Here is a 13,564-nt window from a genome sequence, read left to right on the forward strand (position 1 = left end):
GCCTGCACTGCCCATGCCAAGTGCATTGACAGTGCAGGGGCCCCTCTGTGCCCCCCTGCACCTGTTCTCCTCCAGGCTTTCCATGGCGGTGTTAACACCATGAAAAGGCTGGCAAAGAACAAGGTTGTAATCCGCAGTGCAGCGCTGCCCTGGCGGGTAAGGATCTCCGCCACCGCCAGACCGCCAGACCGACAGGTTCCAATATCCTGGAGGCGCTGGCGATTCCCTGGCAGTCGGACCAACAGGGTTTTTATGTGGCAGTCAGACTGCTGCATAGGCAGCGGTCCAGACCGCCACACTCGTAATGAGGCCCTTAATCTCTACAAGAATGGATGATTTGTGATTCTTACCCCTTATAACCCTCATTGTCTTATGTAACATTTCTTGTATATTGATGTACACACTTGTGTGATTTATTGTGCCTCTGTTTGTGATGTAAAGCGCTCTGACATCCTACACTGGGATCAGCAGCACTATAAAAAATAAAAACAGTAAGTGCCATTTAAATCATTATTTGAATAACTACTCATACTCACAGACACATCTTACATTCTTATAGGGCATGCATGCCTCCTACATAGGAGGTCAAACAAAGTCTAAAACCTGCCTCCAAACCATAGTTACTTATGAAGTGATAAGCTGTATATCTTTGCTTCCTTCCATTGCATTGGCATCTAGGTAACAAACTTCAGATAGCCCCCAGACAGGGTGATAGGTGGAGAGGAGAAGTGCTATGGACGTTTATATCAGGCCTTTGTCTGTTCCCCGATGAAGTGAAAATAAGAAAGCCCCCTCGCTGCCTGTAGGTTGCTGCTCCGAATGGAATGCAGACAAAGGCCCATATTTATACTTTTTTAGCGCCGCATTTGCGCCGCTTTTTAACGCAAAGGCGGCGTAAACTTTCAAAATCCAATTGTATTTTGTAAGTTTGTGCCGGTTTTGCGTTAAAAAAGCGGCGCAAATGCAGCTCTGAAAATGTATAAATATGGGTCAAAGTGTGCTGCTGATGTTTCCCTGTCACGGCCATATCGTGGATCCAGCCAAGAAATAGCTTCCGGAATCAGGACCCGGTGGTATCCCCCTACTTTCTAACACTGCTGATTGCAGAACGAATTAGTTCCTTTAACTCCAAAGCAAGTCTGCTGCATACCAAAACAGGCATGCTCGAGAATGCTACTTAATGCTAGAGAAGCAGAGTACCCACTTTCCAAAGATGCACCGCATTGCTGCGTCCACAAGAGAAAAATAGAGTTTTTAAAAGTCTACCAGACTTGCATAAAACTCACATATTAAAAATAGATGTGAACACCAACATATTATAAGGCAAGCCAGGATGCTGTCAAGCATTGTCCTTTGTCAGGGTAAATATATCAGATCATACTGAATACATCAGATAAGAGTGGAATTAAAACAGAATCTATTAACAAGACAAGTAAAAATGGGCAAGCAACGATGCAGGAGTGGGAGGGGAACGCATCAACAACGGGCAAAGCGGTTGGGGTCAGGGCGTTGAGCAACAACACTGGGGTGGATGAGAAAAGAAGAAATAAAAGTACCTCAATCCAAGCAAGACCAGAGGTGGAAGGAAACTAATCAAACATAACAAGCAGTCAATACTTGGTCCATGTTCTACGGAAGAGAAAACCAAATAAAGAGAGAGTGAAACTGGCACACACTGACCAATCAGGAGCCAGCGAATAAGACTGATGAGGAAGCCAGCCAATGCTAAGTAATGGGCAGTCTCTAAGCCCTTTTAAGTTTTTAAAAAATAAAACATGATCTTGCAAGTGCATGCGCTATCTTAGGCGAGACCTAAAAAATATATATATTTTTTTACAAACCTGTTAATTGACCTCCAGAGAAGATTTCTTTAAAAAAAACATATTTCATGCCCATCAATCCACAACTAAATCACTATTATGGTCCCCTATGCATTAAAAGTTGAGAATATATTCCCAATCTAAAAACGGGGAATAGACTAGGAATGGCTGGAAAATATGTGTCAACATATCTAACGGCACAAATGTGTATGTACTTTGGCATTAGGCTTCAGAAAGAGAGATTGTCACAAAAGAACCTTCACTACCTTCCAGTGGATCCATTTCTCAATTGTAATTGCATGTGTATCGCTTTATGAGCTGCCAATAACATACTACAAAATACATGTTATGTATTCTGCGCTCAGGCAATTGTGGGCTGAAAATAAACTGAGATGCATTCTGAACATTTTTTTATGAAAGGCAGCAAGCTGTTTTTTCCCACATTTTACATTTGTTACATTTTGCCATTTGTGGTGGTTCATTGGCTTACCCGTGGTTCGGAAGGACGAAAATTCCACTAACACTGTGAAATTCCACCCATCTGCACAAGTTTGCGAAAAAGTGGCAAATTTGTTTGGCAACAAATGTTCTCCACAGGTGAATTTGCACTAAGTTCTAGTACGCTAGAATGGTTTCATCACCCTCTACTGTAGACAACTATGGAAGGTAGGCATCTGCCTTTCATATAGGGATCTGGAATTCTGTTCGACTAGGCATATCAGAAACGTACTTAGCAGCAGATAATCAAAGCCTTTAAAGGGCAGATACTGTCTGATAATGAGTACAGGAATTTCTTGAATATGAAAGGAAGAGTGATTGCACTTATCAGCACTGCTGAAATACACTTAATGGTAGAGTACCTGCACTTTTCAGGAGCAAACATCTACTCTAGATGGTGAGCAACAGGGCGTCTCTATTTCCAATTAAAGCACGAGAAATTAAAAGTGCCAAAGGATGCAAGTAGTTTTCTTTTAAATTCTTGTGCGTCTCTGCTAAGAACTGACTACAGGAAGAACTCTGAATGCACCAAACCAGGGGGCTGATCTTCCTAACGTTTTAGATGGATGCTCTTGTGGTGTAAAGGGGCACATAGCATTATGCTTTTTTACTTACCATTAAAAAAGCCTACTGGCTGGCACAGTGCAAAATGGAGTAGCTGCGCCATGCTAGTGCTCACACAATCCTTAGTAAATCTAGGCCCGGAGTATTATTTCTAAGGCATATATGGCCTCTTTCTAAGGTCATTGATAAATGTTGGTGCAGAAATTTCTTCCAGGTAATCTCTGAGGTTTTTAGACGAAGGGACTCATTATGAATGTGGTGGTCTGTAGACCGCCACACTTGCGGTGGTCGGTCTGGACATTACAACCCTGGTGGTCCAACTGCCAGGGAACAGCCAGCTCTGCAGGATCTTGGATACTGGTGGTGGCAGACGTCCTAATCCGCAAGGACAGCGCTGCAAGCAGCACTGCCTCGGGGATTACAACCTCGCTCTCTGCCAGCGGTTTCAGGGCAGTAGCACCAATATAAAAAGGCTGGCGGAGAACAGGTGCAGGGGGCCACAGGTGGGCCCATGCACTGCCCATGCACTTGACATGGGCAGTGCATGGGCCCCCCTGGCCAGCACCATCACAATGCTCACTGTCTGCTTTGCAGACAGTGAACATTGCGAGGGTGTTGGTGCACCTTGCAGGCAACAGCATTGCTGACGGCTTGATAACAAGCCGGAGACAATGCAGTAGCCTGTTTCCCGCTAGGCCAGCGGGCGGAAACCTACCGACCTAGCAGGAAACCCATAATAGCTCTGGTGGGGAGATCGCCGCTTAGACAGCGGCTACCCTGTCGGGAGTTTGGCCAAAGGAGTTTTCCATCCTCCAAACTCGTAATCAACCCCTAATTGTGTGTTATTATTCAAATATTTTTGGATACGACATACATACATAGTTACATACATTCATACTCAAATACAACATTAGCCATTTATGTAGTGCACACAAAAATGTAGCAGTATTTTTGTCCTTAAATATTAGTTGATAGGGTTATTCAAATACAATGGCTGGTTTAATCAATCTCAGAAGGATGACACCCTAACTCATGTCCACCAGCATCTGCAGCCAGATGGCGTTATATATGTTCTATACTGATTATTTCTCAGGGTTTCTCATTTGATGACAGATGACTAATAGTTGTAAGCATCAAGAGTTTGTACCACAGAAACACGCTGAAATGATCATGTATCACATTTGTCCATGAATGTTTACCCTGTAAAATGGGAAAGTTTCAAATAAATTATCCTTGTGCACCTGTTGCTGTATTTATGGCAGTATTTATTTGCCTTTTTACGTTCGGCCTGTGACAAGCACGCGCTGCATGCACTCTCACTTGCAAGGGGTATTGTTTACAATGAAGGGCTTGGAGTTTGCCCATTGCTTACCATTGGTTGACATCATTGTCACTTTTCTTTATTGCCTTCTAATTGGCCAGCAAGTGCTAGGCATCACTTCTTTATCTTTCCATGGAACATGAACCAAGTGCAGATTTATTCAGCTTAATTAGGGTCTTCCTGCTGATCATGCAGTGATAGAGGTACTCCTTGTAGGACACTTCCTCTGTTTCCAGTATTCGTGCTGCTTTCTCCATTCATTCTGTTTTCAAACACATTTTTGGGCATTGATTGTCTACACCTACATCTTTAGCTTATTTGTAGAACTAACATAAAATTACATTTTACATGGGTTGGATTAAGCCATTATAATGTATAAATGCCACACTAACAGCACATTTATACCTTCATGGTACTTGCCACAGCATGCCTATTTTCATTGCCTTTCAGCCATTCATGCCCTTTAGGCTTCCTACCTTTGCGCTGATTTCTAATTTGGTTTCTTTAAGTTACTTGCACCCGCTACTGTAATACTCTACACTACTCCTTTCTACTGCACTCCACGCCATGCCTCTCTAAGGTACTCTATGCCACTCTATGCCATTCCACACCACTGTACCCCACTCATGCCTCTCCACTCTTGCCTCTCCACTCTTTACCACACCACTCCACTCCATGTCACTCTAAGCTACTCTATACCACTCTATGCCATTCTACTCTGCACCACTCCACACTACTGTGTGCCACTCCACTCATCTCTGCACCACTCTGCTGTATGCCACTCCACTCTATGCCACTCAGCTTCACTCCACTCTATATCACCCACACACCTCTACGTTACTCCACTCTGTGCTACTCCACGGCACTCTACGCCTCTCCCTTCCATAGAATGCCACTCTAAGCCACTCCACTCTACTCCACTCCACTCTACTCCACTCCAACTCTATGCCACTCCACTGTACGCCATTCCATTCTATGCTACTCTACTCTGTGCTCCAATCTATGCCTCTCTATCCTATGCCACTCTACACCATTCCACTCCAGACACAACATTTAATAATTGCACAAAAGTCAAAAACTAAAAAGACTAATAACAAAAAAAGTCTTGTACACAATAAATTACTCAGAGGAGAAATGTATTCGGTGCATTTCTATTTTATAGAATAGGAATTTGGAGATGCATTTGATAGATGATCAATTAAAAGTCTTGTGGATGTACAATCTCTCAGTGTCTATAACTGACTCACTTTCTGGTTCAGAAGACTCACTGTCAGCACTTTCGAACCAGAGAAATTCTCTTAAACAAGGGCAGCTCCCTATCAACTGTCGAATCAGGGCCTTAACTTTCTAATTCGACTAATATTAAGTAGGCGTGAAGGGGTTTGGCACCCTGGGTTTGGGCATCCCGGCCTACATCAGTCTGGCCAATAACTCCTTTGGGCCAAGGATAAATATGCCATGGAAAAAAAAAAAAACGGAGTCACAGGCGAACAGAATTGCTCAGTTCCAGGGAGAGAATAGACAAATATTGAAGGGAAACAGGGACACACTGCTCCAAAGAACTTCAAAGAGTAAATAAAGATGACACTACCAAGCACTTCCAGTGTCCAACTTCTCAGAAATTCGCTGAGTGACAAGAAAGTGACCCTCGAGAGTCCTGATTGTGGAAGCTACTTTTATCACCCACCACCAGCCAGAGGAAGACCTGGAAACATTCCAAACAAAGTCAGAGTTGAACATTACTGTGGTTGGGGGGAGGGGGAGATAAAGGAGAAATGAAAGAGGAGGAGCAAAGAAATCAGTGGTGCAGAAACAGCCTAGTTTGACCCTGCACACAGAATTATACATAATGAATTAAAAATCAGGCAGGCTTCCAAGCAGTCAATAACCGCAAGGTGGAGGAAAGAAAGAAAGCATTAAAACAGGTTCCTGCTGGCACAACTCCAGGTGTAAGAGGGATAGACAAGCACGATACTCTTCTTCTGTTCATCCACGTCCTTGAGGACGATCCTCTCCCTTGCGGCGAAAAAAACAGAGGGGTTAAGCACCCTACTTCTCAGAACCTTTATTGCAAAGAAAGATTCTGCTAAGTCCAGCGGGACCTCGACTTGCCCAAGCCTGGAGGGTAAGAAGAAGGCAGCATGGGGGTGATTGAATTGCTGGCTTTCTTGGCTCAGTGTGTTAGCTTTGATCTGTCTTCCCTCTGCTAAGGTACCACCACCTGCCACTGTCATCAATTGCAAGGCACTGGATGATGAGTGAGCAGTCTCAATCTGGTTCAATATTCCAGGTTGTGCTAATGTCATAGGTCCGCAGACACTCTGCTTTGGAAGAATCTGGTCGTGGCATTCACCACCCAACATTTACGTGTCATGGAAGGACCTCAAATTTATGGTAGGTAACATGGTACCCTCCCTGGGGCTCAGGGCATGCTTAGGGAATTCCTCCCAGCCGGCCTCTAATTATCATAACTCCAGGGACTGGCGAAGAAACAAAGGTCAAAGGCTAGCATCAGATAGTGCCTAGAGCTGCTGGAGCGCCTGTACAACATCAAGTGGGCGTGCCTATACCGTCCCTGATCCAGTCTGTACCCTAAAGGTGCTGTGCCAGTTAAATTGTGTCCGAGACGAGGACAGGTTTTTTCACCTTCACACGGCATGGTTGTGCTAATGTTAAACAATTAGAATCATCTTTCTAACCCTGAAAATTCCTTAAACACCACATAAAGTCTAGTTTCTATTTAAGTTTATGAATTTGTGGTGCCAAGAGGGTGCCCACAAAGCCAGAGGGTCTCCAACTTTGAAAAATATCAGTCTTGTCCACTGTTTTATGGCATAAGGCACCTAAATGTATCAAATCTGAATGCATTGTGTGCTCGCTTATAACCTTGTCCCCATCAAGAACTTTGAAATCTTTGAAAAACTTTCAGTGACTATCAGTGTCCAATTAGGATTCCTAAATCGACCGTGAAATGTGTAGGCTCTGCTAGGCCCGTTGACTAGTTAACTGCACCGTAAACTTGGATTGTGTTCATTAGTGACTCAAACCCTCCATTTCCAGAACTTTGGTCAGGACCCAGCTGCAGCTTTCAGACGTGGTGGCCTTTTGGCTGGACACTTCATGAAACATATTTGCACTTTGGGCTAAACCAGTGCTTAATTTGTGCTTGTTGTTTCCGTAGCTGAGCACCCGCACTTAATTTTAAGGGCCGGGGCTTATTCTTATGTCTCAAGCATTTGCTGCGAGCAAAAGACACATATGGGAAAGGCGGAAGAAGGAAAAACGAAGAAGCGTCATAAAGGGAGAAAGCAGAAAGCTGCAGGTGTGAGCTGAAGGGGTAGGGGTGGCCGTAAATGGATTGAAGAGGCCCGAGATGGTTTCAGGATTACGCCACCTCAGCATTCAGTGCTGGCAGATTTAATTACAGCAGCCTCGTGTTTAAGAGGAGGGCCTTGAGCACCGGCACCTTTTTATTTACAAATTAAGCACTGGGCTAACCTGTAAATCTGAGTCCAGTGAAAAGCTGAGTTTTGCCGCTGCTCGATCACTTTTAATGACTTCATTTGTCAAAGCATCCTTTAACGCTACCTCAGATCTCTATACTGCCTCAGACTATCTGATCCTGAAAATACCTCAGACTACTCAAGTGCAGCTTCCATAGGGGTGGCGTTAAAGGAGCATTGAGGTCATATCTTGACACTAGAAACTGCTACCACTCTAGTTTTAAAGGTACATTGAGGTCATACATACCTTGGCACCCGAAGATACCCCGCACCACCTTATTTATCGTGCTTGTAACTGCTTTTAACTTTTCCATTTTCTTTAATGCAAATAAAAGTCATTTTTTAAGGTAAAGTTTTGATTGGACATTGCTGATTTGAATGCTATTTACTGTGTCACTTTGTGTCTGAATTTGTAATCTCTACCGCGATGTGGAGTAAGCCGAGGCTGCTAGCCCTTGCTGCTGAGAGAGAGTCAAGAACACAGAAGGAGTAACTTAGTTAAACAATTGTAGTGGTGAATCAGGCACACTAGTGGTAAATGACACTGACCCAATGGGCATCTGCACAGTCGGATCTACTGCTTTATTTCTGCAGGAAATATTGGATTGATTTCTGCAGGAAAAGCCTCACACAATAATGACCTCAACAAGAGGTCTTTCAGCCATTCCTCTGAGGATTCTCCCGACTATGAATGCTCATACTGCCATCTCAAATGGAAACTCATTTTAGAAGCAGGGGAAACAGATTCATGAAAAGATCCATACATCAGCTCTCTTGGGGAGTCTGTGGGGAGACAGAGCTGAGATAGGTTTAGAATCCAACCTTAATTGCAACTAGAAAGAAGATTTACTAGCGGTCAGATTGGAGCTCATCCACTAAGACTGTTTTTAATTAGTTAGGGAAGTTAGTATTATATAGTTTCTTGAATTTTATGGTAGTTGGTTAAAAGTTACTGCTTGTAAATATATTTAAAGATGATTATAAAGATGAATTTGGAGGAACCATTTCTCATAGAGTTGAAGTTAGGAGGAAGAAGTGGTTTTAGTTCGTTATCTCTGTGATATTAGAATTGAATACCTAGGAATTGAGAGGGAAATTGTTGGAGAAATGGGAATAAATGGGTTCATTAGTGTTGTCTGTCTGAGACTGACGTTTGGTTGGACAACACTTTAAAATAATGTGGACTGAAAGATTCTTCTTTGGACCTATCATGCACCGTGTTACCATGAGGCTGAGGATTAGCAAGCAGGTGTCCCCAGGTAATAAAAAGCTGAGAGAGGGGTTTACATACAGGTTCAATAAAAGGAGGACTACTCAAGAAGAAGAGCTAAGAGTTCTACATGTCTATGTTGTCGTTTTTGAGTGGAAGTTAAAAATATAATTCTTTCAGACTTGCTAGGCCTATTTAGGTCTTGCTTTATAGCGCCTTTGTCTGCTATATCTACAGGTACCTATTCTTTTAAATGTACACAGAGTAGGCTTTGGCTCCACACAGAGAACTATTTTCTCTCACCTCATGCTATTGGCTGTTTGGTACTATTCTGCCTCCTACAGACTGCTTACTTTACATTGCATGACCAATGAAAGCTAGCACTGTCCTACATATAAAATGCAAAATGAATCATCACACATTTAAGTTTTAATATCATAAATGCATTCAACATAGAAAGCAATCATGTTTTTCTTTCTTTTTTCTGCACAGCAGCTTTTTCAGTGTTTTATTCCAGGCTCGAAATGTGAGGCAGACCTATGGGCTTTGCCATTGATGATTCTGATAAGTGGCAACTGTGTTCAGTAAAAAAACAATTGGTGTTAAATCACAGATCATATTTATTGTTGAATTCTTTAGTGAAACTCAGCCGTCTGAAACTGAACTCAGACAAAACGGAAGTCCTCATCCTCGGAAACACCCCGTCCGCCTGGGACGACTCCTGGTGGCCCACGGCCCTTGGCACCGCACCAACCCCCTCAGACCACGCACGCAACCTCGGATTCATCCTGGACCCACTTATCACCATGACCAAACAAGTCAACGCCGTATCATCCTCCTGCTTCCTCATCCTCCGCATGCTCCGAAAGATCTTCCGTTGGATCCCCACCAACACCAGAAAGACTGTGACCCACGCCCTCGTCACAAGCCGTGTGGACTACGGTAACACCCTATACGCAGGAACCACCGCCAAACTCCAGAAACGTCTGCAGCGAATACAGAACGCCTCCGCCCGCCTCGTCCTCTACATACCCCGCAACAGCCACATCTCCGCCCACCTGAGACACCTGCACTGGCTTCCCGTCAACAAAAGGATCACCTTCCAGCTCCTCACCCACGCACACAAAGCCCTCCACAACAAGGGACCCGAATACCTCAACCGTCGCCTCAGTTTCTACACGCCCACCCGTCAACTTCGCTCCGCCAAACTCGCACTCGCCGCCGTCCCTCGCATCCGCCGCACCACGGCAGGGGGGAAATCCTTCTCCTACCTGGCGGCCAAGACATGGAATTCCCTGCCCACCAACCTCAGGACCACCCAGGACCACCTCGCATTCCGGAGGCAACTCAGGACCTGGCTTTTCGAGCAGCAGTAGCCCCCTCCCCCTAGCGCCTTGAGACCCTCACGGGTGAGTAGCGCGCTTTATAAATGTTTTTGATTTGATTTGATTTGCATTGTAGGTCTTGGCTCTTTTTTGCAGGGTCATCTCCAGACTTTTTGCTTTCAACCCCCTGTTTTCTGAACAGATTTTTTGTTAGCCTTTAGGAGTCTGCACACTTTGCTACTACTAACCTGGGCCCAAGTACTTGCGCTTTCTCCTTCAAGCATGGTAGAATTGGCTTACACTCAGCTGGCATTCTTAATGTACTTGTAAGTCCCTAGCAAAGTGGTGCTACATGTGCCCACGGCCTGTAAATTAAATGTTTCTAGTGGGCCTGCAGCACTGATTGTGCCACCCACTTAAGTAGCCCTTTAAACATGTTTCAGGCCTGCCATTACAGCCTATGTGTGCAGTTTTAAACTGCCATTTCAACATGGGAGTATAAGCCTTCCACTAGGCCCAAGCCTTCCTTTTTAATACACATAAGTCAACCATAGAGTGAGCTCTAAAGAGCCCATAAGACAGGGAGAACCCAATTGGCATATTTCCTTTTTATAAGCCCCTCGTAAAGTGGTACTACGTGTGCCCAGGGCCTGTAAATTAAATGCTGCTAGTGATCCCGCAGCACTTATTGTGTCACCCCCTTAAGTAGCCTTTTACAGATGTCTCAGGCCTGCCACTGCAAACTGTGTGTGCAGTTTAAAACTGCCATTTCAGCGTGGCAAAACAACCCTTTTGCCATGCATAAACCTTCTTTTTTAATACATATAAGTCACCCCTACGGTAGGCTCTAAACTGCCCATAGGGAAAGATGCAGTGCATATAAAAGGTAGGAAATTCTTTACTTGTCCTGGCAGTGAAAAATTCTTATCTTTGTTTTTCATTACTGTAAGGCCTGCAGCTTCCATAGCATAACATTAGAGGTACCTTATTACATTTAATAAGCTGTAACTTTCAATTGGGAGTAGGCAGACAGTTCGAATTTGGTGTCTAAAGTATTGTAATTAAACCCCCTCTTTAATGCTGAAGTCAGATTTCAGTCACAAGTTTAACAATGCTGCTTTTAGAAAGTTGGCATTTTCTTGTCTTGTCCAGCCTGTTCCTGGGTCACATAACTAGGTGTAACTGGAAGTTGGTCTTTTGTTTGAGAGAAGGTTGGTGTTTGCAGGAGGGGCCAACACCTACTGACTTAACAAGGGGTAGGAGCTGCCACCTACCACACTTGCACATCTCAAAGGCTCTGGCTAAGCACTCTTACAAAGGGTTTGTCATCAGTCTATTGTAACCCCAGACAAGCTGGGGCCAGGACAGGGAGGAAGGCGGTGCCTGACACCTCAGGAGGGGGAACCCTGTACAACTTTCTTTACTTCATAGTGGGTCCTAGGTATAAATATTGGACCCTTAGACCCAACTCTTCATTACACTTCTGGACCTGTGAAAGACTCTACCAGGAAGAAGGACTGCTGTGCTGCTGAAAGGACGGCCACTCCCCTGGACTGGTGACCTGTTGCCCTGCTATGCTGCCCTGCTGCCCTTTTGCCTGGGTGAGAAGGACTCGAACTGCAACCTGTACCCAGCACCACCAGAGTGACTCAAAGGGCTAGTCTCTTGTAACCAGCACATGAACACTGCAACTATGAATCCTACCCTGCCGGGTGGTGCCACCACAGTCCTGGACCTTTGGAGGTGGGCCTAAAGGTGTTCTGCCAGCCATTTGTGAACCCAGCAGAACCAATGCATCTCCACGTCTGCACAGCACAACCATGAGCAGAACGTATGCATCACCTCTGCTGAGTGAACTTTCCTGTCACAAGGACTTCGCATCACCATTGCAGCCCACAGCCTCATTGGAACCGCTGTTTTATGACCCATCCCTGAGGGAGACCCTCTCATCACAAGCCCCTCATCAATGGCATCCTCCACGATGATGCAGGACTCCGCATCACAAGACCCACAGCTACATCAGAACCAGCCAGTGTGTGACGCATCCTCGACCCAGGACTTTCCATCACAAGCCTCCTCATCAGTGGCCTCCTCCACGATGATGCAGGACCTTGCATTGTGGCCTTGCAGTTCCTCGGAACCAATGCTGCATGACGTATCTCTGACCTGGACCACTCATCGCCTTGGTTGCGCTACACAACCTTGACGTGGACCTCTCAATGCTCTGCGACCAAGATTTAAGATACTCTTGTTCAGCAGGCTTAACTGAGTCACTGCAGCTGGCCCATGCTCCATTGTGGTCAGCCTGAAATTGTGACTTTATTCCAGTCCTGTGGAACCAGATATCCACAGTTGGCGCTTTGTGCTTAATTTAAGCTATTTTCACTGAAATCTTTAAACTTGCGTATCTCCTGTTCTGCTAATTCAGTTTTTATAGTTTTGTCTTGTTTTATTTATTAATAATTACTCTGGTTTTCTAATGTGGTGCGGGATCCTTCTTGTTTTGTGTTTTGATGTTATTACTGTTTGAAGTGTTGCACAAATACTTTACAGCCTGACTGCTCTGTGCCAAGCTAACCGAGGGATGAGCACAGGTAAATTTGGGGTTGGCTTGTGACTTCACCCTGACAAGGATTGTGGTTGCTACTTGAGTAGGTTTTCATCCACCTCTACCAGTAACCCAATTTCATACACGCATCAGTACTCCATTGTTTCTGCACAAGATCAAGAGCTTGTAGCAGATACCGGATGATTACTTAGTTATTTAACGCAAGTCTGATAAAAACACCTTCTTATTCAAGATACCTTCAATTGTATTATATGACAGTACTCTTTGTTCATTTCTTGCTTCTCGTTCAGTCCAGTCCAGCAAGGAAATCAAGCTGGTGTCTGCGGTTCGCAGGAGCAGTGTCACATCCTTGGGTGGTTCCAACAGCAGCAGCTACTTTGTCACCCCTCCAAGCCTGGGCTTCATGCCAGCAGTCGAGTGTAACCCCAAGTCAGGTAAGCCCTGGACTCCTAGTGCCTCACTCTGTGACAGCTCATCTTTGAATCAGGACAGAAGTAAGGTGTGGTGGCATAGAACGAGTGCCATGGGCCCTAATACAATTAGGGGCTTATTTACAAGCCCCATGTCGCAGGGCGGCACAGCAAGCATCTTGTTGTGCCGCCCTGCACCACTGGGAAAGGGCAGCAGAAATGCACAGTATCTATAAGATATTGCACATTTCTGTCCTCTTCCCCTGCGCTGGTGCACAAATTGCTGCCTAGCACCAACCCAGGCACCATTGCACCATGGTGCAAGGATGCCTGCGTTGTGGGGA

General features: G+C 44.9%; 1 protein-coding gene across 3 annotated transcripts in view; it reads left to right on the top strand.

The window, feature by feature from the left end:
• The window catches only part of LOC138303787 (DEP domain-containing mTOR-interacting protein-like), a 140,233-nt gene that overhangs the window by 103,560 nt on the left and 23,109 nt on the right, over positions 1-13,564 (top strand). For all 3 annotated transcript variants that reach the window (XM_069243198.1, XM_069243196.1, XM_069243197.1), the window contains one exon: positions 13,101-13,244. In XM_069243198.1, the coding sequence (XP_069099299.1) occupies positions 13,101-13,244 (144 nt within the window). The remainder of the gene's footprint in view (positions 1-13,100; positions 13,245-13,564) is intronic.

This window comes from Pleurodeles waltl, chromosome 7 (assembly GCF_031143425.1).
Source record: "Pleurodeles waltl isolate 20211129_DDA chromosome 7, aPleWal1.hap1.20221129, whole genome shotgun sequence".
In the NCBI taxonomy this organism is placed as follows: domain Eukaryota; kingdom Metazoa; phylum Chordata; class Amphibia; order Caudata; family Salamandridae; genus Pleurodeles; species Pleurodeles waltl.